This window comes from Penicillium brevicompactum, assembly GCF_028827555.1.
Source record: "Penicillium brevicompactum strain IBT 35665 chromosome Unknown utg000006l_segment0_segment0, whole genome shotgun sequence".
Taxonomy (NCBI): domain Eukaryota; kingdom Fungi; phylum Ascomycota; class Eurotiomycetes; order Eurotiales; family Aspergillaceae; genus Penicillium; species Penicillium brevicompactum.
In genome coordinates this window covers 4888654-4912711 of record NW_026623209.1, presented here as the reverse complement: position 1 = coordinate 4912711, position 24058 = coordinate 4888654, and the positions used below count along the sequence as shown (strand labels likewise).

Sequence of the window (24058 nt, the reverse complement as noted above, 5' to 3'; positions counted from 1 at the left end):
TTTTCCAGGATGTAAAACAACTAAGAGCTCAGCTTGGTTCCTGCTCCATCAAAACCTCAAGATCGAACTACATTGGGCATAGATGTTAGTTCCCTAAAACGGCGATGATCCTCTCTCCCTGATTCGCGCAATTCCGGTCGAGAACTTCTCCCTTCTTTGTCCATCCGAGCTCGTTGTCCCGCCGCTATCCTGCTCTCCGGCATCTTGCGACAAGAACCTGGATGTCGCGGTCGCTTGTCGCGTGCATCTTTTTATAACAGTGTTCGCGTGGAAGTGGTACCGAAGTGGGTGCAGTCACGATGGATTTGCGCACGATCATGAACACCGACGGCGGCGCCAACCCTCCACCTCCCAGCAACTCGGCCAGCTCGCCCATTTCCGATCAAACTTCTCAGAAACGCGCGAAGAAGTCTGCCTCCTACTCTGAGTATTCTTCACAACCAACCCAGCCCCCTCCATTGCAGCACCCGCATCACGCTTCGCCAGAACGAAGCTCATCTTACGCATCCGTTCAATCGCCATACCACTTCAACTCGGGCCCAACAATCAATACTACAGCGAACTCTCAGCGAAGCTCAACACCTCCACAGGCTTCGATCCCGTACGGCTCTGGCTCGCGTGATCCATTTGGCGCGCCGGCATACGGGTCGCATCCTCAGCACCCGAGTGCTCCCCTTGTCTCACCCTATACACCACAAGCAACCAGCGCGGGACCGCATCACCCGGAACAGCAGACTTATTTCGCTCAGCAGCGATCCCAGCAGCGCTCTCAATCCCTTCAATCGGTAGTGACAAACCCCCGAGGCCCACCCGAGTCGTTCCGCAGCCCCCCTGCTGCATCACAACCTCTCCCACAACATTTCTCACCATCTGCCCATCAAGCCGTCCCAGGGACTCCTTTAGGCCCTCCTCCTGCTTTTGCCTCTCGTCAATCACCGTCGACGATTCGCCCGCCTTCCTCGGGGCTCGATGGACACGATTCTCCGCGCAATCCCCTTTCCAGTCCAAGACTCGTTCAGGAGAGCCTGAGACGCGACCACATACACGCTCAACCTCTTGTGACTCAAACCCAATTCTCTCCTCAAAGCTCTCGACACTCCGAGACCACGCCTCACCCTTCCTCCGCCCTCAAACAAGATTCGCTCGAGAGTGCGAGTCCGCATACAGCCTCGCGTCACAACAGCATCGCCGCAATATCAGACCCAGTACCACCCGCTTCCATTCGCTCCTCTGAGGATCGAGTGTTCTTAGAGAGCCCTACGACACAAAAGCCGAGCACGGCAGGCTCCGAATTCTCCACCTCCCCTATCGTGCCGGCGAGTCAGGTGAACAGTTCCCCCTCAACTGCAATCACCCGAGGCGCACATCCACTGAAAATGGAAGTGGATCACGAGCCTCATATCGAGGCACAACAGCCCAGACAGAAGCGAAGACGGTACAATGAGCCTCCGATTTTCGCTCAGCGGACGGCTCGCACCAAAGGCCGATGCCCAATTATCCCCAACCCGCTTCCCCCAATTCCAAAAGACGCTCGGCAGTCACAATTGGAATCATGGGCTGGGGCCGCTCGCCGAAGATCCTCTTCCACAATGGCTGCTGCACCTACTGCAAGAGTCAACCGACCACCCACTGTGCCTTCACCTAGAACCAGTGTGCCCCCCGCGACGACTCCTTCGGTTCCACAGACGGCCAGTGTGCAAGCACCAGGCTCAGTAGGGCCGCTGGGCCCTTGGGAACCGTCCATCACCGGTGTCATCCCTTACGAGGAGATCACCAGAACTCTTGGCGATTTCTTATTCAAGCATGTAGTGATGAGAACCGATGTGAACGCGGGAGATGCAGGCTCTGTGGGACAAGGAACTGTCATTGAAATCGAGGCAAAGTTGGGTCACGTCATTGACATGGACAGTCGAGATCGAATCCAACTTCCTGTCTTGACTGAGAGCGTGATCAACAAGGAGAACGGACGGTTCCGGACTTCTTTCGAGAGCAAAATGACTGTTGTAAGTGTCAAGTACCATGGACCCCAATGCATGGGCTGTTGCTAATCACCCTCTCCACAGGAACAACACCGAGCCATGAACAACTTCCTCAATGACACCGTCAAAGCGTCACTCCCCCAACAAAACCCATCCCGTATCCCCCTCGCCTATGTGCACACGAAAGAACGCGACACATTCTACGAGATCCAACCCGCAGAGCTCCCACCGATCATCCGCCAGAATCTGAACCCGAGACACAAACCCAAGGTTCGAGTAACAACCGACCAGCGAACGGGAGAAGTTCTGGCCAAGATCGTCAAATGTCGAGTGGCCGATTTAGATGTTTGCAGTCCACGAACCACAGTTGATTGGCGCGTCAGCGTCAACCTCGAAATGGAGTACACCGGCGACATCAGCAATCTCCCCGTGATAGATCCCGCAGTTACAAAAGGCGGACGAGGCGATCGTAACAAAGATCGCATGAGCTACCGCCACTTGGCATACCAGGTTGACTTGACCCAAGTGGCCAAGAGCGATGTAAGTTCACCGTCCCCGTGTAACCCCCGAAAAAGAAGTCTTCTGACCACATCGCAGCAACCGGGTAGAAACGAGTTCGAGCATGAACTTGAAATTGAGATGTCGGCCGCTGAGCTCCGCCGCCAGGGTCAGCTCGCTATCGCGGGTGACCCGCAGAACCAGTATGAGGACCTTGTCAAGGGCTTCGTGGATAATATTCGCGTGCTGGCAAGAGCTGTCCCCCAATGATGCTTTTTCTCCCTCTGTATTATTTACTTCATATCCTTTACCCTTTGGCAGCATCTCTGGTTTCCTTTTTTGCAGATATGGTTTTTCACAGTCATAAAGGCACACGCTACCATAGAAAAGTGTGTATCAATCCCTACAGAGTTTTGTGCTTGGTCGATTGACCTAGACATCCCAGTCCATCTTTTGGTCTTGATTCATTTCCATCTTCATAATAAGCTGAGTAACGTACAAAAATCTGCACGGCACATTCACTTGATGAGTTTAGGCCGGAATTGCGTTTGGCTGGATTATTCCCACGTCATTGCCGTCTGTTGACCAGGGCATCTACCCCGGCAAGCCATTGCCTCCAGCTTCCCAATGCCAAAACCATATCCATCCGAGTATAGTTTCTCACGGCCTCGTCTTCATCCTCAGTCTTCACCTCCCTTCGAGAATCAGGCCCCCAAACCATCCACTTCCCTTCACCTTCATCCCACGGTGCAACTCCATTTACAAATCGAATCCAAGCAGAGCCAAACTCCCGCACCATTCTCTTTTCACTCTCATCCATCTCGCTCTCCAGGTTTCCAAACAGGTAAAGTAACTCATGTGCATGATATGCTGTACCCTCAAAGGAGTTTTGAATTCGTGATCGTTGGTCGAAATGATACAAGAACAATCTGTCTTGCAAGATACCTTGACGCCGGCATTCCTGCGCCGTCGCATAATTCAAAACCTTGAATAAAGCATCGCCACACATATGTTCGACACGCTCCAGCAGGAAATCCTGTTCCAAATCCTCAGAAATCTCATACGCAGCCAGAATTTTGTCAGTCTCGGAATCATTCCCGATATGGCGTTGCAAAATCCGCCGAATCGAGGAATAGGTTTCGTCTAATAAGTTTATATGAAAGATGATACCTTCATGGTAGGTATCGCCAATCATAAGACCCTCCAACCAAGGTGGAGGAACTTGAATCTCACTTGGATCCTCACGATAAAACCAGCCGTCAAGACATGGATTCCCCGTACCAGACGGAACACCTTGGATGGCAGGGGAGGCATTTGCTAGCTCCTGCTGTGGAACAGCCCGCAATTTCTCCAAAGCATCGACATCCGGGTCGATATCAAAGTGCCGACAGACAGTCTCAAAGAAGCGATCATGCTGCTCCATTGTCCAAGCAGGAATCGCAGGTGAAAGACCAGACATACAAATAGCACGGTTGAAAGCTGGAGGATTCGCAGCGATCAGTTGGTTACTGATTGAGATGCCACCGGCTGATTCTCCTACTGCGGTCACTCTCTGGGCGTCACCGCCGAAAGATCCGATGTAGGTCTGGACCCAGTCAAAGGCAACTTGCTGATCGGTGAAGCCGAAGTTACCACTTCCGGCATGTCCATCGTTTTGCAATTCATGGGCGATGCGTGAGCCGGCGAGGAACCCGCCGATTCCGACGCGGTAGTTGAAGTTGACGCATATTATGGGCATTTTGATTGATATGCTATGAGAGACGAGATTCACTGTATCGAAAATTGGTAGGTTTGCACCGCCATAGAGGAGAGAGCCACCGTGAACGTAAACGAACACGGGCAGTGGTTCTTTGGGGGTATGTGGGATGACGATGTTCATGATCAGCCCGGAGAGCTCATCGACGGATTGGATAGACGGGAGGTGTGCAGATGACGGGACAGGGACAAGCTCATCTGCATCGTCGCCTTCGACCATTGGGCTTGGGCAGTCATTTCTGGAGTCATTCATATCAGCGGAGCCATCAAAGATTGGTTGCCACTGGGGCAGTGATACCCCAACTTGGTCCCGTCGTGGTGGCCATTCTCCCAAGAACTGTTCAATATCGAACGCGTCCAGCGCTTCGAGAGACGAGCATATGGGATTCCACAAAATTGCTGCACTCCATTGGCGTACTGCAGACCATCAAGCGTGCCCAGGCCATCAATGATCGTCCTGCATTTCCCAACGGGGGATTGAAACGACATAACGTGAAACAAAAGCCAAAAGCATATGTACACTACTCAAGCAAGCGACACAAATCGAGAGACTAGATATATACTCGAATTTGAGATTCCCAAAACGGCAAGTGGACGCGTATCGGCAGACCCGCATGATCTGCCCCCCGCAGATAAATGTTCCCGCTTCCCCCGACAGCTCCAAAGGTCTACATTCGGAATGTTGACGCGCTCACATACAGGGTGCTGGACGTGTAAGCGACGACGCCGTCGCTGTGATAACGGGCGCCCTGCGTGTCAGAATTGCAGAGAGCGCAGGGTTGATTGCGAGGGCTATGAAGTCCGGCTGAAATGGGGTGCCGGCATTGCGTCGCGGGGACGATTTACTGGTGCCGATAAGCCCATCCAGGATTCTGTGCCGCCGAGGCAGAAGGGGAGGCAGAGGGATCTGGGTAGAAAGGAGAAGGAGAAGGAGAATAGGGCTAGGGACCCTGGTCAGTACATTGAGACTATGAGGCGATTTCGTGTTGATTTGTCAACAGATGGAAGCCAATTGGAGGCTCGAAGAACTGAAGCCGAGGATGCAATCTTCGATGAATGTGAGCATCTCAGAGAGATGATATGATCTTGTACTGACTGTCGCAGTTATGAATGATGGCATCAATACGCTCCATTCAACGACGGCCAGAGATAGCATGCTTCATCCACGACTGCCGCAGCTTTGCCAGGAGTCCAACGCTTTATATCCTATCTGCATTGCATTTCAGCTCGCGCTATCTAGTACCGTCACTCCTCAATTCTGCGAGTACTTCGACACTGCATTGAGAACTTTTAGATCTGAACTGGCGTGTAGCACGACTCTTTCCGATGCTACTTTGACATCCGGACTCCTGCTGTGTAGCATTGGCGTGCGTTATCTCCTCAATTTGCCAATCAAGTTCTGACACTGTCCAGCTAATGCATGGCTTGCCCTGGACCATGCATCTAGAAGGCATGCACCGAATCCTGCAAAGCGACGGTCTCGACAACGCAGATCGACCATCTCCGTCTTTTTTTCGTCTCCATCTTCTTGAGGTCATGGGTGTGATGGACCTTCATTGTTCCGCTGTTGGTCGTCAAAGCCCACATATTGGAATCTGGCGCCGATATTGCCAGCTCGCCACGCCAAGACACGGTGTAGAGCCTGTGAGCGGGTTACCACGTACATTACTCGATATATTTGCCGGGATTGGAATAGAGACGACCGAGCAAACATTTTGGGACTGGCCCGGCGAGCCAGGTAGCTTTCTCCAGTGCTATCTGTGGGAGGCACACCGACTTGCTGGCATTTTGACACTCCGGCGAGACAAAGCCCATGTACCTTTGCCTGAAAGTATCTCAGCATGGCGACAGCCTGCTAAGTGTCCGGCAGATACCACCGTCCTAGTTGCACGCATTCTAGCCAGTATCGATGCTCTTCGCCTTGCATCCATTGAGAGGCCACTCGAGGATGCTTACATCAGGAACGCGATCATTCTTCCTGTTTTCATAGCCGGGTTGGAGATTTATGTGCTTTGTCGCAAGCCGGAATGGCAACAGATGATCCGAACCAGTCTCAGAACCTCTCATCAGTGTGAGATTCTTCTCAGTCTATTGGAAGAAATCTGGCAAAGGGCAGATCCTAGTCTTAGTGTCCATGATTTGGCTCGACAGAGAGGCATTGAGATGGGGCTTTTATGATGATCACCTATACATCTGTCTCATTACCTGACTGTTTCTATTATGATTTTCCTGGATGAACCATCACCCAATGTTTGAACAGATCCTCTTGACCTTCTTCCGCCATTTCAACCTCTTCGGCAACCTCAAAGCCAAAGCTTTCATAAAACCCAACATTCTCTTTGCGCGTGCACTCGAGATAAATTGGCTCACCGTAGACATGATCCAATATCCATCTCATCACACCTCCGCCCAATCCACGTGATTGGAGTGAAGGATGCACAGTGACGACTTCCAGGTACCACAAGTTGTCCGAAGGATACCGTGTCTGTAGCAACTTCAAGCTAGCTTCATGCTTATCTAGAAGTATTTCCACACGCTAATAAGAAAGATCAGAATAATTGAGTTGGCACACAAGAAGTCTGGCCTACCTTCTCTCTGGCGCCGCTATCATGTGCAGGTTTCAACCAGTCCAACAGCCACAGCTTGCACGCCAAGCATATACGCGGAATCGACCATGTTATTCGACCTGGTGGTGGGAACAGGAACACTACTGCGCCAGCATCATCGTCAAAGTTTGAATTATCTTCGCCGCACAACGATGCTGGAAGCTTTTGATCAGACAAATTAACTCTGTCAGATGTAGCGATTGCTGGCTCTTGAGAGAGTCCTTTTTGCGGATACTGGACTGCCATTTGTTCAACGCCCATCGATCTGAAAACTTCTCCCTTTGACATGATGTGCTGGATACGTCGATACTGCCAATTCCATGTGCTGGTGTTTTGATGAGCCCATGGAACTGCATTAGGGCGCAGCCATCGAATCAAAGGATCCGATGAGAACGATTTGTGAATCGTTCGCGCAGCAGCTGGGATGCAGTGCTCTATGCAATGATTTTGCATTAGTTGATCTGTTCAAAGCGCCCCAAATGCAAACAATTGAATGGGGTCTCACTTTCGCGGACTGGAAAAAGGTCGACCTTGAACTTAGTGGAAGACATCTCGGGGCTGCGAAGTGCTGCTAGTAGCAAATTTGTAGAGTGATAACTTTAGAAAGAGATCATTTTGACACGACACCTAGGTTGGAAAGTACTCGCGAGACTATCAGTCCAGCAAAAAGTTCCTTGAACGAAAATGATGCATAGATTGAGCTTACCCCGGACTTGGGACAAGTGTTCTGACACCCATTAGATTGCGTCCACCTCCCGCTTACAGCGGTGGATCGAGCATTCGGCTTTAGCCTGTACAGTCTATAAAGAGTCCAGTTAGAGTCAACGATGTGGAGTATGATTATTGACGATTAATATCAAGTTTAATAGCTTCCCCGCCTTGCTCGTGTCAATATCTGCGTCCTAGCGCACAACCCGGCTTATGGACGGCAATCAACTGCCTTTCTACTGCCGCTTCGTTCCTGCCAGCCATTGATTGCTTTGACCTTAATGGTGGCAATAGAAACTATACGTTGACCCCCAGTTATGTCCCCTCGCTTGTTTTCCAGTCTTACGCAGATGCTCCAAAGTCAAATACTTCTTCTAACCGAATTAGGCAAGTGGACGCTACGGAAAAGCACTAAAATTGAAGATAGGAACGTCGATCATGGAGCCGAGGATTGTGGCCACTTGCTCCGTATTTCTGTGATGCGACATCTTTCGAGTCGTCAGGATCTGTGCTTGTTGGCTTATCTCCTTCCAAGGTTAGACCCTATCTGTGGCGCTGAAGTGAAGATACTATAGACGTTGATCATGTGCAGTCGCATTCGTAACGATCTGGGGTTGAACTATTTAGCATTTGGAAGGCCTCGCTGAGTGCTCTGTTGTTCGAGTTTATCACTACTGCGACTCTACATTGTCAATTGGATCGGGGAATCTTAACTCCACGTGCAAGTCGACACACACTTTGATATCACACCTTTATCTATCAAACTGTTGCTTATCAGGCTCAATTCTCTATTCCCCGTGGAATAAAATTACCGCAGTTTAAATCACGCTCTCGGGTTTACACTATAACTCGAGGAGTTCCGAATATGGCAGATCTTCGTGCCGTTTCCTCTTTCGAGGACGAAGCAAATCAGCCACCAGGCACATTCAAGCTCATTCGAGGTGACATACTCTGTGTGCTGTTGAAAACATGTGCATTGAAGGTTGACTGGTTACAGACAATGAAACCGACGAGCATGGTCAGCCAATCGTCTTTCTTGATCCAGCTCCATCTTCTGATCCCAATGAGCCTTTGGTGAGTGAAAACTTCAGGTTCAAGCCCACAAACCTTGGAAGTATACTTATTGATGCCACGGCACAGAATTGGAGTACAGCTCGAAAATCTGTCAACTTCACAATTGTTTTGGCTATGACCATACTCATTTTTACCGCGTGAGTCAAATCATGGTAGCTTGCTTCATTTTACTGAACAGTCATTTTGCAGACTGACCGTACAAGCCATATTTTGGCAACAGATGACCATCGATTTGGAGGTCAGCTACACGAAATTGAACCGAGCAATGTCTGTCAACTTTGTGGGGTTAGCCACAGGCTGTATCTTCTTTATTCCATTTGCGAAAAAGTACGGCCGACGACCAGTTTACATCATTTCCACGGCACTCATGCTCGCAACAACCTTCTGGACCGCAAGGATGCACAGCTTGACAGAGCTGTACATTACCAATCTATTGCAAGGATTAGCAGGTGCAACTAACGAATCGATTGCTGAGATAACAGTAAATTGAACCCTACATCGGGTAGTAAGACGTCACACTAATTGTGGTACAGATAGCGGACCTTTTCTTCGTGCACCACCGAGGGACCATGAATGGGTTATACATGAGTTGTGTCATGATTGGGGTGAGTTCGCCTTGCAATCAGCCGTAAGGCACAGGCTGATTTATCCGTCCATAGAGCTTTTTGACCCCCATGGCAGCTGGCGCTCAGGCTACACGACAGGGCTGGCGCTCCTCCTATCAGACAATGGGAATTTTCACAGTCATTCTCTTCTTATGCTTTGTCTTCCTGTACGAGGAGACCAAGTACGTCCCTTTGTTGACAGGCCATATTGGTGACGTCGAGGAAGATACAAATACCCACGACTTGGGAGATAATCAGAGCAAAGATACACCTTTACAAAGAGCTCGTTCGCCTCCACTCAAAGACCCAACAGTGACCGAGCAAACACGTTCTCATCACGTCTTGGACCCTACTATTCCCAGAAACCCATGGCGCAAGAGACTTGCCTTGACAACCCCAACACCTGAGCCAATTTGGCCCCATTTCTACCGCCCATTCAATGTTCTTGTCTTTCCTGCCGTGGCATTTACATCTCTACAATATGCTGCCGGGGTCGCCTGGCTGACAGTGCTATCTAGTGTTTTGTCTTTGACATTTCCACAGCCTCCATATCTCTTTTCACCGGAACAAATCGGCTACATGAGCGCTGGGCCCCTAATCGGGAACATCATTGGTGCTGTGTATGGTGGGTTCATTGGCGACAGATCGATTTTGTATTATGCACGCCGCAACAATGGCTACTATGAGCCCGAGATGAGGCTCTACATCCTTCATCTTCCGGCAATCATGATGGCTGGTGGCCTTATAATGTTTGGTGCTACCATCTCCAGAGTGAGGCTCAACCAGCTCGACATGATTGATGATAAAGCATACTAACTCGCCAACAGGGAATGCACTGGATCTATCCAAACATTGCTGGTGCCTTTTTCGGCTTTGGCCTGGGTAGTATCAGTGATGCAGCTTTGGTTCTGGTCATGGATAGTTACCAGGATGTATGTTGCTGGCTACCATGACACCAAGGCGAGAAACATACTGATCAAGATTCTTAGGCCACCGGCGAGGCATTTACCGCAGTAGCTTTCATGCGCAATACAGTGAGCATTGGGATTCCTTTTGCAATTACGCCTTGGATAGAGCGCCAGGGTCTTCAAAACATGTTCATTGTATGTGGAATGATCAGTCTTGGTGTCACGGCATCTATCATCCCTATGGTACTCTGGGGAAAGCCCGCTCGCCGTGCTTTCGCGGCTCGTTATCGCAGCTTTGGCAATCTTCACGGCTAAGTGTTCGATCTACCCATGACTGCAACTTTGAACGTTGCACTTCTACGTCATTGTGCATTTTTTCTCAGATATTCTATTTCGACTTTTCACGGGGGCTCTTTGTTTCATCTAGTGGTCCCAAGAAGCTGTATATCCAGACATCTAGCATGAGCTTCTTCCAATGAAGGAATTTATAGGATTGTGAGATTTTGACGCAAATGAGATGGGCAAAATTGCTAAGCAGCTCATCTCGCCATGTGTGATTGAGCCTAACAGACATTCAATAAGCTTCAATTGTATATTTGCAACGAAGAAGAATACAAGAAAAAGTAAGTGCTAGTAGTTTCTTAGTTGTGAATTAATTGGAAGCCTTACTTAGAAAAGATCAGATTTATTAGAAATCGGGGTACGTATTTTGGCTCTGTGGTGAGCAAGGATTGCCTACCCAACCTTCAAAGCACTCACCTGGACAGTGAACAAAACTTCCGACTCGCCAGAGCCATTGGGGCCTAGGACGAGGGTTGTTTCTCAACTTCTCAGATGAGGAGCTGATGATTTTGGAAAAGAAGTCACCGGAGCAAATGATATTGCTATGGCCACGAGTAATTGATAATTGGAATCTGATATCCACTGATATACATAGCAAAGTTCTATTGCAAGACTGAAGATAACTTGGATGCAACTAGAATCCAAATCTATAGGCTGGCCCGATGAGAGGTATCAATGATCTCCCGTGGCAGCCCTGTGGTATCAAACCTCTCCTTCGACGAAAGCAACTGCCTCGGGAACCACTCAAGATCAGTATCAACCCCCTGACCCAGCACCTTATCTCCAGCAAGCAGCATACTCGCCAAAGCTCGACCACTAAACCAAGCCTGAACCATCCCCTCTCCACCAAAGGCCGCACAAACCCACTCACCACCCCGGCCAACTTCAGGCCGTCCTGTCGCAGACTCAGGCAACCTTCCCACCCAGGGAAACCCATCAGAGCTAAACGCCATATTCCCCGTCCACATAGCCTGCACAGGCTCACCCGAGACACCACCCCAATCCTTGCGCCCAAAGATAGCGGGCAGTGCCCCAGAAAGATGAATGTCAATATACATACTCATCTCCGAGTCCGTTGGGATGCCTAATTCTTCCAGTCCGCCGTGCTCACCCTGCGCAAACCCACCACCGAGCATCATTTGTCCACCAGGGAGCTGCGTAAGGTAGTCAAAGCCGCGGTCGTAATTGAAGATCCAGGAATGGTCGTTTCCCTGACTAGGAAATGACCGTCCCGGGGTTTGAGCGGACATTTGACCACGGACTGGGAAAATGCGGCCTCGTAGGCCTGGGACGAGGTGGCTAACATGTGCGTTCGTGCAGTGAATTACATGTCGGGCGTTGACAGTGCCGCGACTTGTTTTCACTTTGTAAAATGTGGATGTGGTTTCGATTTCTTCCACTGAAGTTTGCTCTTCGATGCGGAAGTTTTCTGGATATTTTTCAAGCAAATGTTCTAGGACGCCAGTCACGAACTTGTAAGGCCACAATGCACCAGCGGGGCCGGCCACAATTCCCCGTGCGCGACTAAGATGGAAATCCTACGTTGAATGTTAGCCGAGTAGCAGTAGACGTCTCACGAGAAGAGAAGAGTAAGTGTACTTACCTTGGGAATTTCTTCGCCTTCAAATGAAATCCACTCAGCAGCTTCCTCTGGCATGTCCGCTTTGAAGCGACGAAGGCGCTCAAGGGCATACTTCCAAGGCTCTTCGCCAAAATAGACGCTCAAGAATTGAACCTTGCGGGCCTGTGATTCCTCGGCAATGCCCAGCTCTTTAGCCACAGCCAACATTTCACTTAGATGCCCAAGTCTGAATCGCATGAGTTTCTTTGCTTCTTCGACTCCGAACATATCAGCAAACTCGGCGTATTCATCTGCTGTCTCCAGAATGTGACCACCGTTGCGGCCTGTAGCACCGCTGCAGATACTTCGTGCTTCGAGCATGAGGATTGATGGTGATGTGCCATTTTCGAGCATGGACCGTGCAATAGATGCACCTGTAATACCAGATCCAATAATCACAACGTCCACTTCCTCGGGGAGAGGCGAAGAGCTTCGTTCAAATACTCTAGGATCCTGCAGCCAGAATGATGAGGTTGTGGACGATGAGGGAACGCCAGGATCGGAGAATATCCGATTTAAAGCGTTCTGTCGAGCCGAGACTGGAATCGAGGGGTCTGTGAGGACTGCGGTGGCGAATTGCATATTGAAATGTGTATGAAGGGTACTGGTAGTGAGTTGATTTGCGAAAGAGTGTTGGATTAAGTATGGAAGGCAGTCAAGTAGAAGAGGAAGAAAGTGCGCGAATCGGAAATGACCTGTTGGACTTACTCATTTCAGTAAACACAATGCTACTACAACACAAGTTTACTCTATCTTCACGTCTAAAGTTCTAGACAATGTGCCGGTGCGTCGGCCTTCCACTTTGAGGAGATTAATAGCGGGGAACTTCTTGGAGATCAGATAAAGCTACAGAGCCAGCTACAAGTTTGACTGTACAATATCTCTCTTTTCCCCTGTATTGATTTACTGCGGCTCATTTCCATCAGCCGAGGTGATAAGTGAACATGCAAAGAACAAAGAAGCTGAAATGAAAATGTACTCTCACGCAGACTGCCCCTCTTCCTATATCACACATCTTGTGCTTTCATACCTAGCTCCTAGAACCTTGAAATGCTGTTTTGTTGGGTTATTGGCAATAAACCATGCCCTGGAGTCTCACACGTGTGTGTGTGTGTGTGTGTGTGTGCAGCAGAAACCCGAAGTGGATAGACAGGCACCGCCGACGAATTGAGGAATTGAAGAATTGGGTAATTGGGTAGGGAGCATGCAAATAGAATAAGAAACACATCCACAAGGGAAAAATCGTCTCAATAACCTTGGAAATTATATTCTGTGCGCTGGCAAGATACTGCCTGCAAGCTCCTGCATCCTGGTATTTACAAGTCCTGCAGCTTTCATATTTTCGCGATCAAAATCCAAGTCCTGCTTGCGAAATCATTCTTTGTCTGCGATGCCCATACGGACAACATAGATCAATGAATCCATGGATGTATTCTAGGGTTTCAAGGTTGCGCCCTATTTAAAACATTGATGTGAATAAAGGACTGCTCCAGGGCTCTGTCTATGTGCTCCGTAGTCTCAGCTACTTAAAAACATGGCTTTGTGATGTATATATAGCCCGGACCGCCCGCCCTGGTAAGCCCCGAAGTTGACGTCCCAAATACTCAGTTTGAATAATGCTCAGATAAATCGTTTTTGATTTGATGATTCGTAAATAACGTTGCGAGTACACATGCGTGGAGATATACGTTAAAAGAACTCCTGGATTACGACGCCGTTCCCTCAAGAGAAAGCAAAATAAAACCCCCCATTCCCAAACCTTCCAGAGGGCGAAACGAGAACTGAAGATGGCCGGACTGGGTGAGTCAGGCGCGTGAGTCTCGGAACTGAATAAGCAATAATAATAATCATGAGAGAGAAAAAGAAGACACAGCCGAAATAAAGTGTCCAAGATCGGGTTCGAGGCGAGTCGGCTCGATCGATGTCGGAGGTGAAGGGTGGATGGCGTGGATCACGAGTCGATCTCCATTCCCATTTCCACGCCTCCGCTCAGTCCGTCGAGGGTCGGTTGTGGGTGGCTGGACAAGGCCTGTTGAAGAAGAGGCACTCCGGTGTCGATTTTGTTGAAGGATGTCGGTTGCGCATCGGGTCGGTCGTTCGCTGCGAGGGGGACAGCGCCCTCGAAAATTATCGGGGTGCTGCGCAGGTTCTGGAGGCAGACTTCCCAGCTAGAGGAAACAAGCTGACCTTGTGTGAGGTCTTCAGTGAACAGGTAGTAGGCAGGCGAGAATCCAGAAGTGGGCACTGCGGCCACAAGGTAGGCGTTCAAAGCACGACTTTTGATCAGCATCTGTGAGCTGTGCAGATGAGATGAATATTGGTTGTCGATGTACTTTGTCCATCCGCGGACAGCCGGAGCCATGTCACCCTCAGCGTTCACGCGTTGCCAGCCGATACCAAGGAGCCGAGTGGCATCATCAACGAGAGGCTCGGAAGGAGGAGCAGGGCCCGCATGAAGAGTGCGGTGCTGGTCATCGGTGCTGGGGTCATTCAGCCGTTGGCGGATTGACGACATTGCAATATCATCCAAGCCCGGAGCAGATTGATCAAGGCGCTGCGCCTTGCGACTGATGTCTGCAGCATCGGAGTGCAACGCGTTTGAGCGCGACGAGATGGGGGCAGCGGCCGCCTGCTGTGTCTCGGCTTCCTGCTCGTACCATGTGCCTGTTTGACTTTCGGCTGATAATGTGAGGCCGGTTTGAGGGTTTATGAGGACCATGCCTTCTCCGTAGATTGGTTCTACCTTGGGTGCAGGTACGGGCGTGGGCGCTGGAGTAACACTCGGAGCAGTGGCCTCTTCGAAAGTGGCCTCATCACGCGACCTCTTGCGCGAGGGCTTTGGTGCCACGGGGGCAGACGCATCAAAGCTTGAGGGAGCAGCTTGTGAGGAGAAGCCGTTGGATATCGTCGGGCCGGTGTTCGTGGGATAGCCGTTGAAGCTTCCTGAGCCGAGGAAAGAGGACTGCGACGGGAACTGAGCAAAGGCGTGTTCCTGGGGGGAGAGGACCGTTGCCGGACCGTCTGAAAGGCGATTGAGCATCATTGGACACATTGCGAGTTGTCTGAGATGCAAGATCACGGAACTGTTCTGTTAGGTTAGGTGAGCAAGACACAAAAAGGTTCAACCTATGGACAAGACGTCAAGAGATAGGAAGATGTCTCGGTAAAGAAGTAGGAAGTAAGAAGTAAGAGGTATATATGAGGATGGTGGATGGAGGGATGAGATTGAAAGAAAAAGTAAGGACAAGGAGAAAGAGGATCCAAAAATAAAAGAGGACGAAGAGTAAAGAGAAGAAGGAAAGTAAGAGAGGGTGAGATCGGTCCTGGGGTAGAAGAAAGTGGATACGCGATGCAAATCATACATGGGCACTTACAGAGGAAAACGGTAATACGCCGGCCAAAAGCGGGTATCCGGTCCACCAGGACAGATTTCATACATACATACAGAATTGAGCAATATTATTGGACGCAGCCACGCCCTCCGAGAGTGGAGCTCGATGCAGCAGAAACGCCTGGGCACATCCCAAAATTACCTCCATATTACCATAATCCTACCGTCATTCAAATACTACGGAGTACTATGTAGTTGGATTCTCACTACTGGCTATGCTCTTGTACAGTAGTTGCCGGCAGTAGACCAAAGTCAGGAGGCCTTTTTCTGGGGCCTATGTACTTGATTCCCAAGCTTCCTCTCTAAGGCCATCATGATGGTCAGGTTTAAGTCATGATACTCCGTACATGATAGCTAAGACCTGGGTTATGATATTACCTCTTCAAGAAAAACTCCCCAACCAAGCCGAGCTTGTGTATCGGTAGCATCTAAGGCTTCTAGTGGGTTTGAGGTTTTCACCAAGGTTGACTTGTCTTACCTTGGGAAGTCTCTTGACTTTTCATTGACTTTTCAAATGGCTGTTGACTTCGCTTTCAGCTTTGTATTTTTTGGTAACCTTTATCACCGCCTTCTCTTTTCAGCCACCGCCTTCCTTTCTCATAAGCGTGTAGTTCTTTTTCTGTATAGATTGAAAAGAAGTACATACAGCGTTTGCTCAGCAAACGCAATGGCAGCATGATAGCCAAGTAATTCAAGTAAATGGGCCGGGCCAATATTCATAGGAATGTGAAATACCGAGTACTCTGTACGGCATTGTGAGTTCGTAAACTGGCAGAATCATTCTCTCGGCAAAAGCGGAGGCCATGCTCCTCCGGGCTGCGTACACCGTTTGAGCCAATCATTCGTTTCAAACAGCCGCACTGCTCTCCAGGGCTACAGTACATCTGGGCATTTCGCGCAGAGCAAGAGAGGGAGAGGAATTCTATTGGAGCACTTGGCCGCTTTGATTTACACCTACTAGCTGGCACCGATATCTCAAGATTCCTTGTATCTACTACTGATTAGATGAGAATAACCGGCCAAGTGACACATACGTACAAGACACTGGTCAGTGAAAAATGAAACCGAGTCTAATCTGGGCAAAAAAGGCGAGCTGATGTACGAACTACTTTGTTATTCTCTTTTTTTTTTTTTTTTTTGCGCCTGTCCTGTATAGCTGTTGGCGCAAGCTGGATCGTCATCGGGCATTGGCTCTCGGGCTACGCGGAACCTGGACTAGGCGGGGATGGCCTGATTAAGTCATGTGGGGGATACTCACGTGAATACTGGGAATTGACATATCGTGTGGCTGGGACCTGGAGATATCTTGGAGTGCTAGTTGAAGTCTATTGGGATACTACAAACATGAAAGGAACTTCAAAGGAAACACCAGAGCTCTTGGAAATCGGACATCAAACCAACGTCCGTAGAAAGAAAAAAAAAAAGGAAAAGGAAAACTCCGCCAGTAACACTCCGATCATGTCACTGTATACATCGCAGAAATGCGGCTGGAAAAAAGAAAAGGGTGGGTAATAAAACAACCAAAAAAAAAAGAGAAACCCCAATTTCCCATCATACCGCAGGGCTTTGGCAGAAATCCAACACCAACGAGAGCTCTCTGAGTGTCACAGAGAGACAGTAGAAAGAGAGACTCGCTCTATGCACCTGCACACCATTGATTGTACACATGGATTGATCTGTGTCAAATCCTCATCTTCGCTGCATTCCGTTTTAAGAGAATTGCAGTAAATTTCCGACAAATGCAATTAAGCGTTGCCGGAAGCGGCACCGCCAAGGTAGCCCTTGACACGGCCAACACTGTCGGGAGTGTAGTTGGGGCTCAAAGAGCCGATGAAAAGGAAGAAGAAGAGGACAGCGGCACCGATGACCACAAAGCGGCGCTGGGCAGGCTTGTTGTTACCGTATTCAGCCCAAGCACGGCCAGCACCAGAGGTGTACTCGCGCATCTTGTCGCCACCAAGCTTGTACCAGACCAGACCTCCGAGAGCAATGGAGTAACCAAAGAACTGCTGGTTGGAGACAGGGTCGTGGAAGAACATGATGGAGGCAGCAACCAAGAGGATATCCTTGAGGACACCGCAGAGGGTCATGACGAGAGAAGAGGTCTTGCCAATCTACATGGTGGGTTAGCACGGCACATTATGATGTGAGGTCACTGCTCGGAGATTGACTTACCAAGAAAACAACAGAGACGTTCAGCAGGAACGCAATCAGAGCGTTGAGCAGCAAGACAGGAATACCGACGGCATAAACTTCCGCCATGGTAACCTTGGGGATCTCGAGGAAGAGAGCCACAGCACCGTTAAGAACAGCGCAGATGGGAGCAAAGTAGTACAGAGAAACCATAGGGTCCATCTTGAAGTCGGAGGAGCTGAGCAGACCCTGGACCATGACCAGACGGGTAGCCTCAAAGACAATACCACCAAGCTGGTACAGGAAACCGACCAAGTTGAATTGGAGTTCACCAATGGAGGCAATGACGACACCGATCACGATGATGGAAACATTGCCCAGAACCTTCATGTTGGCCGGGGCCAGACCCATACCCCAGGTAGCAAGCAGCACAGCCACGGGTGTGGTGGCCTTCAGCATCTGAATGAAGGAAACACTCAGGTAGAGGTAGGTCATGTTACCACAGATCAAACTCAAACTGAACATCACACCGATAGGCACGATTGCACGGAGGTAGACACGGCCGGTCATCTTGACCTTCTTGCGGCCGTCCAAGACGGTTGTGGTGCGAGCGAGGATCTGGGTCATGATGGTAGCGAAGGTCAAGTGCCATGTCGTGAGGATGATGGGGTAGCCTGATCACGGTCTGTTAGAGAGAAGTTCGGCGCGGAGTATGGAGTATGGAAAATCAACTTACTGAATTGCTTTTTGTGAAGAAGCCATTTGTTGAAGAGGATAACAGCTGAGCTGAGAGTAATCCAGGTACTAGCAAGACATCAGCCATTGAGCTCGCTGATATAGATTGCGATAATGCTCACGTCACATAGACTGCGGGGTGGAAGGAGGCGCTTGGCTGCTCCTTCTCAGCGGCGGGGTTGACGGTGGGCAAAGACTGCTCCCGGGGAGTCTCGCCAGAGGCGCGGACCTTCTCGCCGTCACTCATTGTGAAGTTTTGAGATTGATCGGACAGAAAGCGCTTGAATTCGAAGGGTCGTGGCCGGGATAGGCTTCCTGAATTAAAGGCGGAGGAAGCCACGGGGAAAAGTGGGTGTAGGACGGAATTAAAAATGGAACACTAAATGCTCCGAGTTAACGAGTTAACGAGTGCGACAGGAGTTGGACCAAAAGCATCTAAAGTCAAAAAAAGAAACAGATAACGAAGGAATGGAAGGTCGAAGGGATAGGGATGCGTACTTCGGGATGTCAACGACTAATTATTTTCTCTCTTTTTTTTTTTGACTACCACGGAAGAATCCAGTTGAGTTTTAGGAAATTAAATCCAAAAAGATCGGGAAATGCAAGAGATGTTTTAGTAGAAGAAAACAGAATTGGGCCAGGCTCAGGAACAAGGCAAGAGTGGTCCACGCAAACAGCCTGGTCAAAATTACCGTTACATCTTTGCTAAGGCCACCTGTCTTTTTAGAGCCAATCAGTCATCTTGATTCCTCTTACTCCTCCATTTATCCCTCCATCATTGGTTGATATTCTTAGCGGTTTCCGTGATGATACACTGCAAATACGACCGCGCCCATGGGTTACTCGTGGCGAGTCTCCCCTTTTACCCAGGGACCGTTAATGATCTCCACCTGGCACTTTCTTATTTACTTAATCTTGAACTCCGATATCTCTTCAGATCTACTCACTACCACTGTCACCGCGGCTCTTCTCCGGTGTACGACATCACCCCGATCTGTCACCTACAGGAATGTATCAGACTCGGTTTGAGATAAAAAACCGACGTAAACAGTGCAGATCCAAATTAACAGGGCATTACGCAAGCAGCTGTTAGCCAAGACCCACCAAGACCCGCGTGCAGCGACCCTCTGGTCCATCCGGTCCCTTACGGGTGGAGAATGCAGCGATCGCCTTCAGGCAGTCTCTGACGCCATTCCTGTGCTTGGACCAGTGGGGGAGTCCTAAGCTTTTCTATCCCCAGCACTGGTTCAGCGTGTTTCAGGGGACGACAGCCTTGTTCTCCAATGATTCGAGAAGTTTGCCTTCAAGGGCATCTGAAAGATCAGTTTTCTGGGATCCTCGCCATGTTTGCCCTTCTGGGGACTGCCCATCAGTGGAACCGGACGCCTGTGCCCTGAAGTTTCGCGAATCCCGTTCCTTCGACACTAGACGATCAACTCTGCTGTCTGCGGTCTGCGGATAGTGCTCCGGGAGGGTTCAGGGTTTTTCCTTCTGGGCCTATCGGCAATCGCATATGATACCAGAATCCATACTCCGTACTCCGTACACTCCGCCCATTGCCCGATTACTGTTCCTTACCAAATGTTTCGCGTTCACACTTGTAGATCTGTCATAGTGTATGGAGTATACTCCGTACTCTCACGCACTAAACCAGTTGTATCGGCCGTTTAAGAATGGAGGTCCCATATCCAAGGTTCTTGCCGCAGGGTAATTTTAACCCCCAAACAACGTGTCAGTACCTACATCGGTGGCGTTTTTAGTTTGGCCACCTTGAATCGAGATTCAACTGCCCCTATCCAGATTGTCCTTGCCCCTTTTCAGCGTTGAATTGTTGTGATATGATAACGGCATTCCAAAGGACCCTGAATGTCCGCATCGGGAATTTCAATAACGACCTTGGCCTGCATGCGAAATCCTCAATGCACCTCAAGTCCCTGCTTTTAGCAGGATCATGATAAGCTCCAGACCAATAACGGCTTTTCGCCGATGTGATATGTTCGTTTTTGGTTCTTTCTTTCAATGTGATGAGATGACCCTTACCATGTACAAGTACGCGTCGTTTACTTACACAGCCTCCCCCTGATTGATACAAGAGCACGAAGTACAATGTGTAGCGATCTAGATCAGTGGCAAGCCTTGGAAGAAAAGGAAATAAAAAAGCAAATAATGTAAAAATGTACCGAATAATGGATTTTAAGGTAAGATTAAAGTGAAAAAAAAGGGCACGAAAGCAATTAAAACACAATATCTCAATACGAATCAGTAAAGCTGAAACAGGCACGTCGTCTCCACCGCCGGGTCCGTTTACCCATAGAACCAAGTGCGTCTAGATACCCTTAGCTTGGCTTGTCACGTTGTCCTCCCACTTCCCCTACTTCTTTGGTTCCTCCTCCTTTTATTATCCCTCCATTCCCCCTCTTACTTTTTCTGCAGTATCCTGCAGCAGTGCTTCTATGCTGAACGTCGCCCGCAAGACCTTCAAACGAGTCCCCAGCTTTCAGGACCTCCTACAAGGCAGAATGACCCACCCCGACATGTAAGAGATTCCATCGTCCTGCCAATGCTCATTTATTGACAATTGCTTAGTTCTGTTGACGTTCTCGTCATTGGTGCTGGCCCGACTGGTCTCGGTGCCGCTAAGCGTCTGAACCAGCTTGTGAGTTCTTCGTCCATCTTGCGGTGTGGGAGAGGGGCACCTCGAAAAAAAAGGGGAGGGGTATCCGGAGTTCAAAATGCTAATTGTTTGAATAGAACAGCGCCTCATGGTTGATTATCGACTCTAACGAGACCCCCGGTGGTCTTGCTTCCACTGATGTGACCCCCGAAGGTTTCGTACGTTGCGACTGGCCCTACTGTGAACGTTTCTCTTAGCTAACGCGTTCGACAGCTGTACGATGTCGGTGGCCACGTTATCTTCTCCCACTACAAGTACTTCGACGACTGCATCAACGAGGCCCTCCCCAAGGATGAGGACTGGTTCACCCACGAGCGTATCTCCTACGTCCGCTGCCAGGAGCAGTGGGTTCCCTACCCCTTCCAGAACAACATTTCCATGCTTCCCAAGGAGGAGCAAGTGAAGTGCATTGACGGCATGATCGATGCCGCCCTTGAGGCCCGTGTCTCCAACACCAAGCCCAAGGACTTCGATGAGTGGATTGTCCGCATGATGGGTACTGGTATTGCCGACCTGTTCATGAGACCCTACAACTACAAGGTCTGGGCCGTTCCCACCACCAAGGTAAATTTCGACCCTTCTCCGCGAGCAATTGAACCAATGCTTATCAAACTGAATCTAGATGCAATGCGCTTGGCTCGGTGAGCGTGTCGCTGCCCCCAACGTCAAGGCCGTGACCACCAACGTCATCCTCAACAAGACTGCCGGTAACTGGGGTCCCAACGCTACCTTCCGTTTCCCCGCTCGCGACGGTACCGGTGGTATCTGGATTGCTGTTGCCAACACCATCCCCAAGGAGAACACCCGCTACGGCCCCAAGAACAAGGTCGAGAAGGTCAACGCCAACAACAAGACCGTCACCCTCGCGGATGGCACCACCATCGCCTACAACAAGCTTGTCTCCACCATGGCTGTCGACTACCTCGCTGAGGCCATGAACGACACTGAGCTCATGCCCCTCACCAAGCAGCTCTTCTACTCCTCCACTCACGTTATCGGTGTTGGTATCCGTGGTGCCCGCCCCGACCGCATTGGTGACAAGTGCTGGTTGTACTTCCCCGAGGATGACTGCCCCTTCTACCGTGCCACCATCTTCTCCAACTACTCCCCCACAACCAGCCCGAGTCCTCCAAGAAGCTGCCCACTCTCCAGCTTGCCGATGGCTCCAAGCCCAAGAACACCGAGGCTCAGGAGGGTCCTTACTGGTCCATCATGCTTGAGGTTTCCGAGTCTTCCATGAAGCCCGTTAACCACGAGACTCTCCTTGCCGAGTCCATCCAGGGTCTCGTCAACACCGACATGCTCAAGGCTGGTGATGAGATCGTCTCCACCTACCACCGCTGCTTCGACCACGGTTACCCCACTCCCAGCTTGGAGCGTGAGGGTGCTCTCACCCAGATTCTGCCCAAGCTCCAGGAGAAGGGTATCTGGTCCCGTGGACGTTTCGGCTCTTGGCGCTACGAGGTCGGCAACCAGGACCACTCCTTCATGCTGGGTGTCGAGGCTGTTGACAACATTGTCAACGGTGCCGTTGAGCTGACCCTCAACTACCCCGACTTCGTCAACGGTCGCCAGAACACTGAGCGTCGTCTCGTTGACGGTGCCCAGATTTTCGCCAAGAAGCAGTAGATAATTCCCCCTTGTTCTTTTTTTTAATATACCCGATCACTTCAGGTGGCGGGATTCCTACTATTTTTTTTGATACAATGAAATGAGCTCATACTGTCATGGAAAACAACACTTCACGAGTGAGCATTTGAAGCGGCATCTGGAAGATTCTGGATCTTGGTTGGCGTTTCATTATGGTACTGAACTCCATTTAACCCTCTCTGTTCTCGTTTGTCCCGGGTCAGCGCTAGACGGCCTGACTCGACCTTTGATACACACCTATTTAGACTGGCTTGTTTGACGCGAATGATTATTTACGTTGGTTTCGTGGTTCCTCTGGATATTATAGTATTGTACACTTGTAGAGCTAAACAACATTGACAGGGGGTGGTCTCAGTATACAGACAAGCTTGGAATAATCAAGTGGCAGACCCCCAGAGTCTCGACGCCACACTACACGTCCATCTACACGATTCATATCGCACAGATCATATTGCAAACGACATCTGCAAAAACGCAGTGGCCACTGTCGATTGCACAAAGATCGACACTGGCTTCAACCTACCACTGCGATGGACCCCAATGGCAAGGGAATCTGTGGCATTCACCGCGACACCCCACCTCGCCACCATGCCGATCTCCAGGCAATCGCAAACCCACACACCGCTCCAAGAGCCTCCTACGCAGAACACCGTACAAAGTGTAGTACAGTAGTATCCTCGACTTAAGCTAAACTCCCCGAGTTGACGATCAAGTCGGCTCACACCGAATGGAGAATACGGAGATATTCCGGAAGAAAAAAACAACGGATCATCGCACGCGGTGGCGTTGAAGAGTGGATCCACGCGCGAACCGTGAACTTCTTCGATATGTGTGTATGTCCCCCCCAATGTTGGCATGGATGATGTGTTGGATGTGGGATGTGTTGTATGACCTGCAGGCTGAGAATGAAAGCCCACTTGCGTGCAGTCAGCAGAGTCAGCCTTTCCAGGTTCCAAGTGACGTCGAGCGGGCAGTGCAAGTGCCGGGGAGACGCGTCAAATCCTGGTTCCTCTCCACTCGACTATTGATAGACTAGGTTGCCGAGATCTAGTTTCAGATGAGAATGTTCGGCGATTCTAGATTGCATTCTTGGATATTAAAGGTGAGACATTGGAGGGCCTGGGTGCTTGGATGACTCTGAGTTCGGATTTAAGCCTGTACGCTGTAGTTATACGTCTGGTTTTTGCGCATTTGGGATATGTTCGTGGTTTTTATGTCTGCCACGGATTGTGATATTGATATGGAATCTGAAGTCTGAGTTTTGACTTCAGAACTCAGACCAGTAGTAGACAAATAGGCCTTGGCCTTGATAGTAATGTAATGCTTCGATCATAATAACTTTGGACCACGTCGGACCGCTAGAACGAAGCCACCAATTT

The 24058-nt window shown here is 49.9% G+C and overlaps 9 protein-coding genes across 9 annotated transcripts; 4 read left to right on the top strand and 5 right to left on the bottom strand.

Annotated features, from left to right (window-relative positions):
• Positions 1-299: 299 nt before the first annotated feature.
• On the top strand, positions 300-2747 carry triA (uncharacterized protein; the record flags this gene model as incomplete). The annotated part of the gene is made up of 3 exons (XM_056959370.1): positions 300-2003; positions 2064-2519; positions 2577-2747. The coding sequence occupies 3 exons, from the start codon at positions 300-302 to the stop codon at positions 2745-2747; spliced, it is 2331 nt and encodes a 776-aa protein (XP_056808760.1).
• Positions 2748-3045: 298 nt separating this feature from the next.
• Positions 3046-4452, bottom strand: N7506_010076 (uncharacterized protein; the record flags this gene model as incomplete). The annotated part of the gene is made up of 1 exon (XM_056959369.1): positions 3046-4452. The coding sequence occupies one exon, from the start codon at positions 4450-4452 to the stop codon at positions 3046-3048; it is 1407 nt and encodes a 468-aa protein (XP_056808759.1).
• A 459-nt stretch (positions 4453-4911) lies between these two features.
• Positions 4912-6410, top strand: N7506_010075 (Zn(II)2Cys6 transcription factor; the record flags this gene model as incomplete). The annotated part of the gene is made up of 3 exons (XM_056959368.1): positions 4912-5290; positions 5337-5599; positions 5646-6410. The coding sequence occupies 3 exons, from the start codon at positions 4912-4914 to the stop codon at positions 6408-6410; spliced, it is 1407 nt and encodes a 468-aa protein (XP_056808758.1).
• Positions 6411-6450: 40 nt separating this feature from the next.
• Positions 6451-7389, bottom strand: N7506_010074 (GNAT family N-acetyltransferase; the record flags this gene model as incomplete). Its single annotated transcript, XM_056959367.1, has 3 exons — positions 6451-6768; positions 6821-7272; positions 7344-7389. The coding sequence occupies 3 exons, from the start codon at positions 7387-7389 to the stop codon at positions 6451-6453; spliced, it is 816 nt and encodes a 271-aa protein (XP_056808757.1).
• Positions 7390-8411: 1022 nt separating this feature from the next.
• N7506_010073 (putative MFS transporter) lies at positions 8412-10448 on the top strand (the record flags this gene model as incomplete). The annotated part of the gene is made up of 7 exons (XM_056959366.1): positions 8412-8487; positions 8544-8757; positions 8810-9101; positions 9154-9225; positions 9280-9996; positions 10053-10157; positions 10215-10448. The coding sequence occupies 7 exons, from the start codon at positions 8412-8414 to the stop codon at positions 10446-10448; spliced, it is 1710 nt and encodes a 569-aa protein (XP_056808756.1).
• A 674-nt stretch (positions 10449-11122) lies between these two features.
• N7506_010072 (NAD(P)/FAD-dependent oxidoreductase) lies at positions 11123-12678 on the bottom strand (the record flags this gene model as incomplete). Its single annotated transcript, XM_056959365.1, has 2 exons — positions 11123-12013; positions 12079-12678. The coding sequence occupies 2 exons, from the start codon at positions 12676-12678 to the stop codon at positions 11123-11125; spliced, it is 1491 nt and encodes a 496-aa protein (XP_056808755.1).
• A 1369-nt stretch (positions 12679-14047) lies between these two features.
• On the bottom strand, positions 14048-15148 carry N7506_010071 (uncharacterized protein; the record flags this gene model as incomplete). Its single annotated transcript, XM_056959364.1, has 1 exon — positions 14048-15148. The coding sequence occupies one exon, from the start codon at positions 15146-15148 to the stop codon at positions 14048-14050; it is 1101 nt and encodes a 366-aa protein (XP_056808754.1).
• Positions 15149-17232: 2084 nt separating this feature from the next.
• Positions 17233-18602, bottom strand: glfB (uncharacterized protein; the record flags this gene model as incomplete). The annotated part of the gene is made up of 4 exons (XM_056959363.1): positions 17233-17601; positions 17663-18294; positions 18357-18424; positions 18478-18602. 4 exons carry the CDS (start codon positions 18600-18602, stop codon positions 17233-17235), a joined length of 1194 nt encoding a protein of 397 aa, XP_056808753.1.
• A 2206-nt stretch (positions 18603-20808) lies between these two features.
• On the top strand, positions 20809-22658 carry N7506_010069 (protoporphyrinogen/coproporphyrinogen oxidase; the record flags this gene model as incomplete). Its single annotated transcript, XM_056959362.1, has 6 exons — positions 20809-20891; positions 20942-21011; positions 21107-21187; positions 21243-21593; positions 21652-22224; positions 22251-22658. 6 exons carry the CDS (start codon positions 20809-20811, stop codon positions 22656-22658), a joined length of 1566 nt encoding a protein of 521 aa, XP_056808752.1.
• Between the last annotated feature and the right edge of the window lie 1400 nt (positions 22659-24058).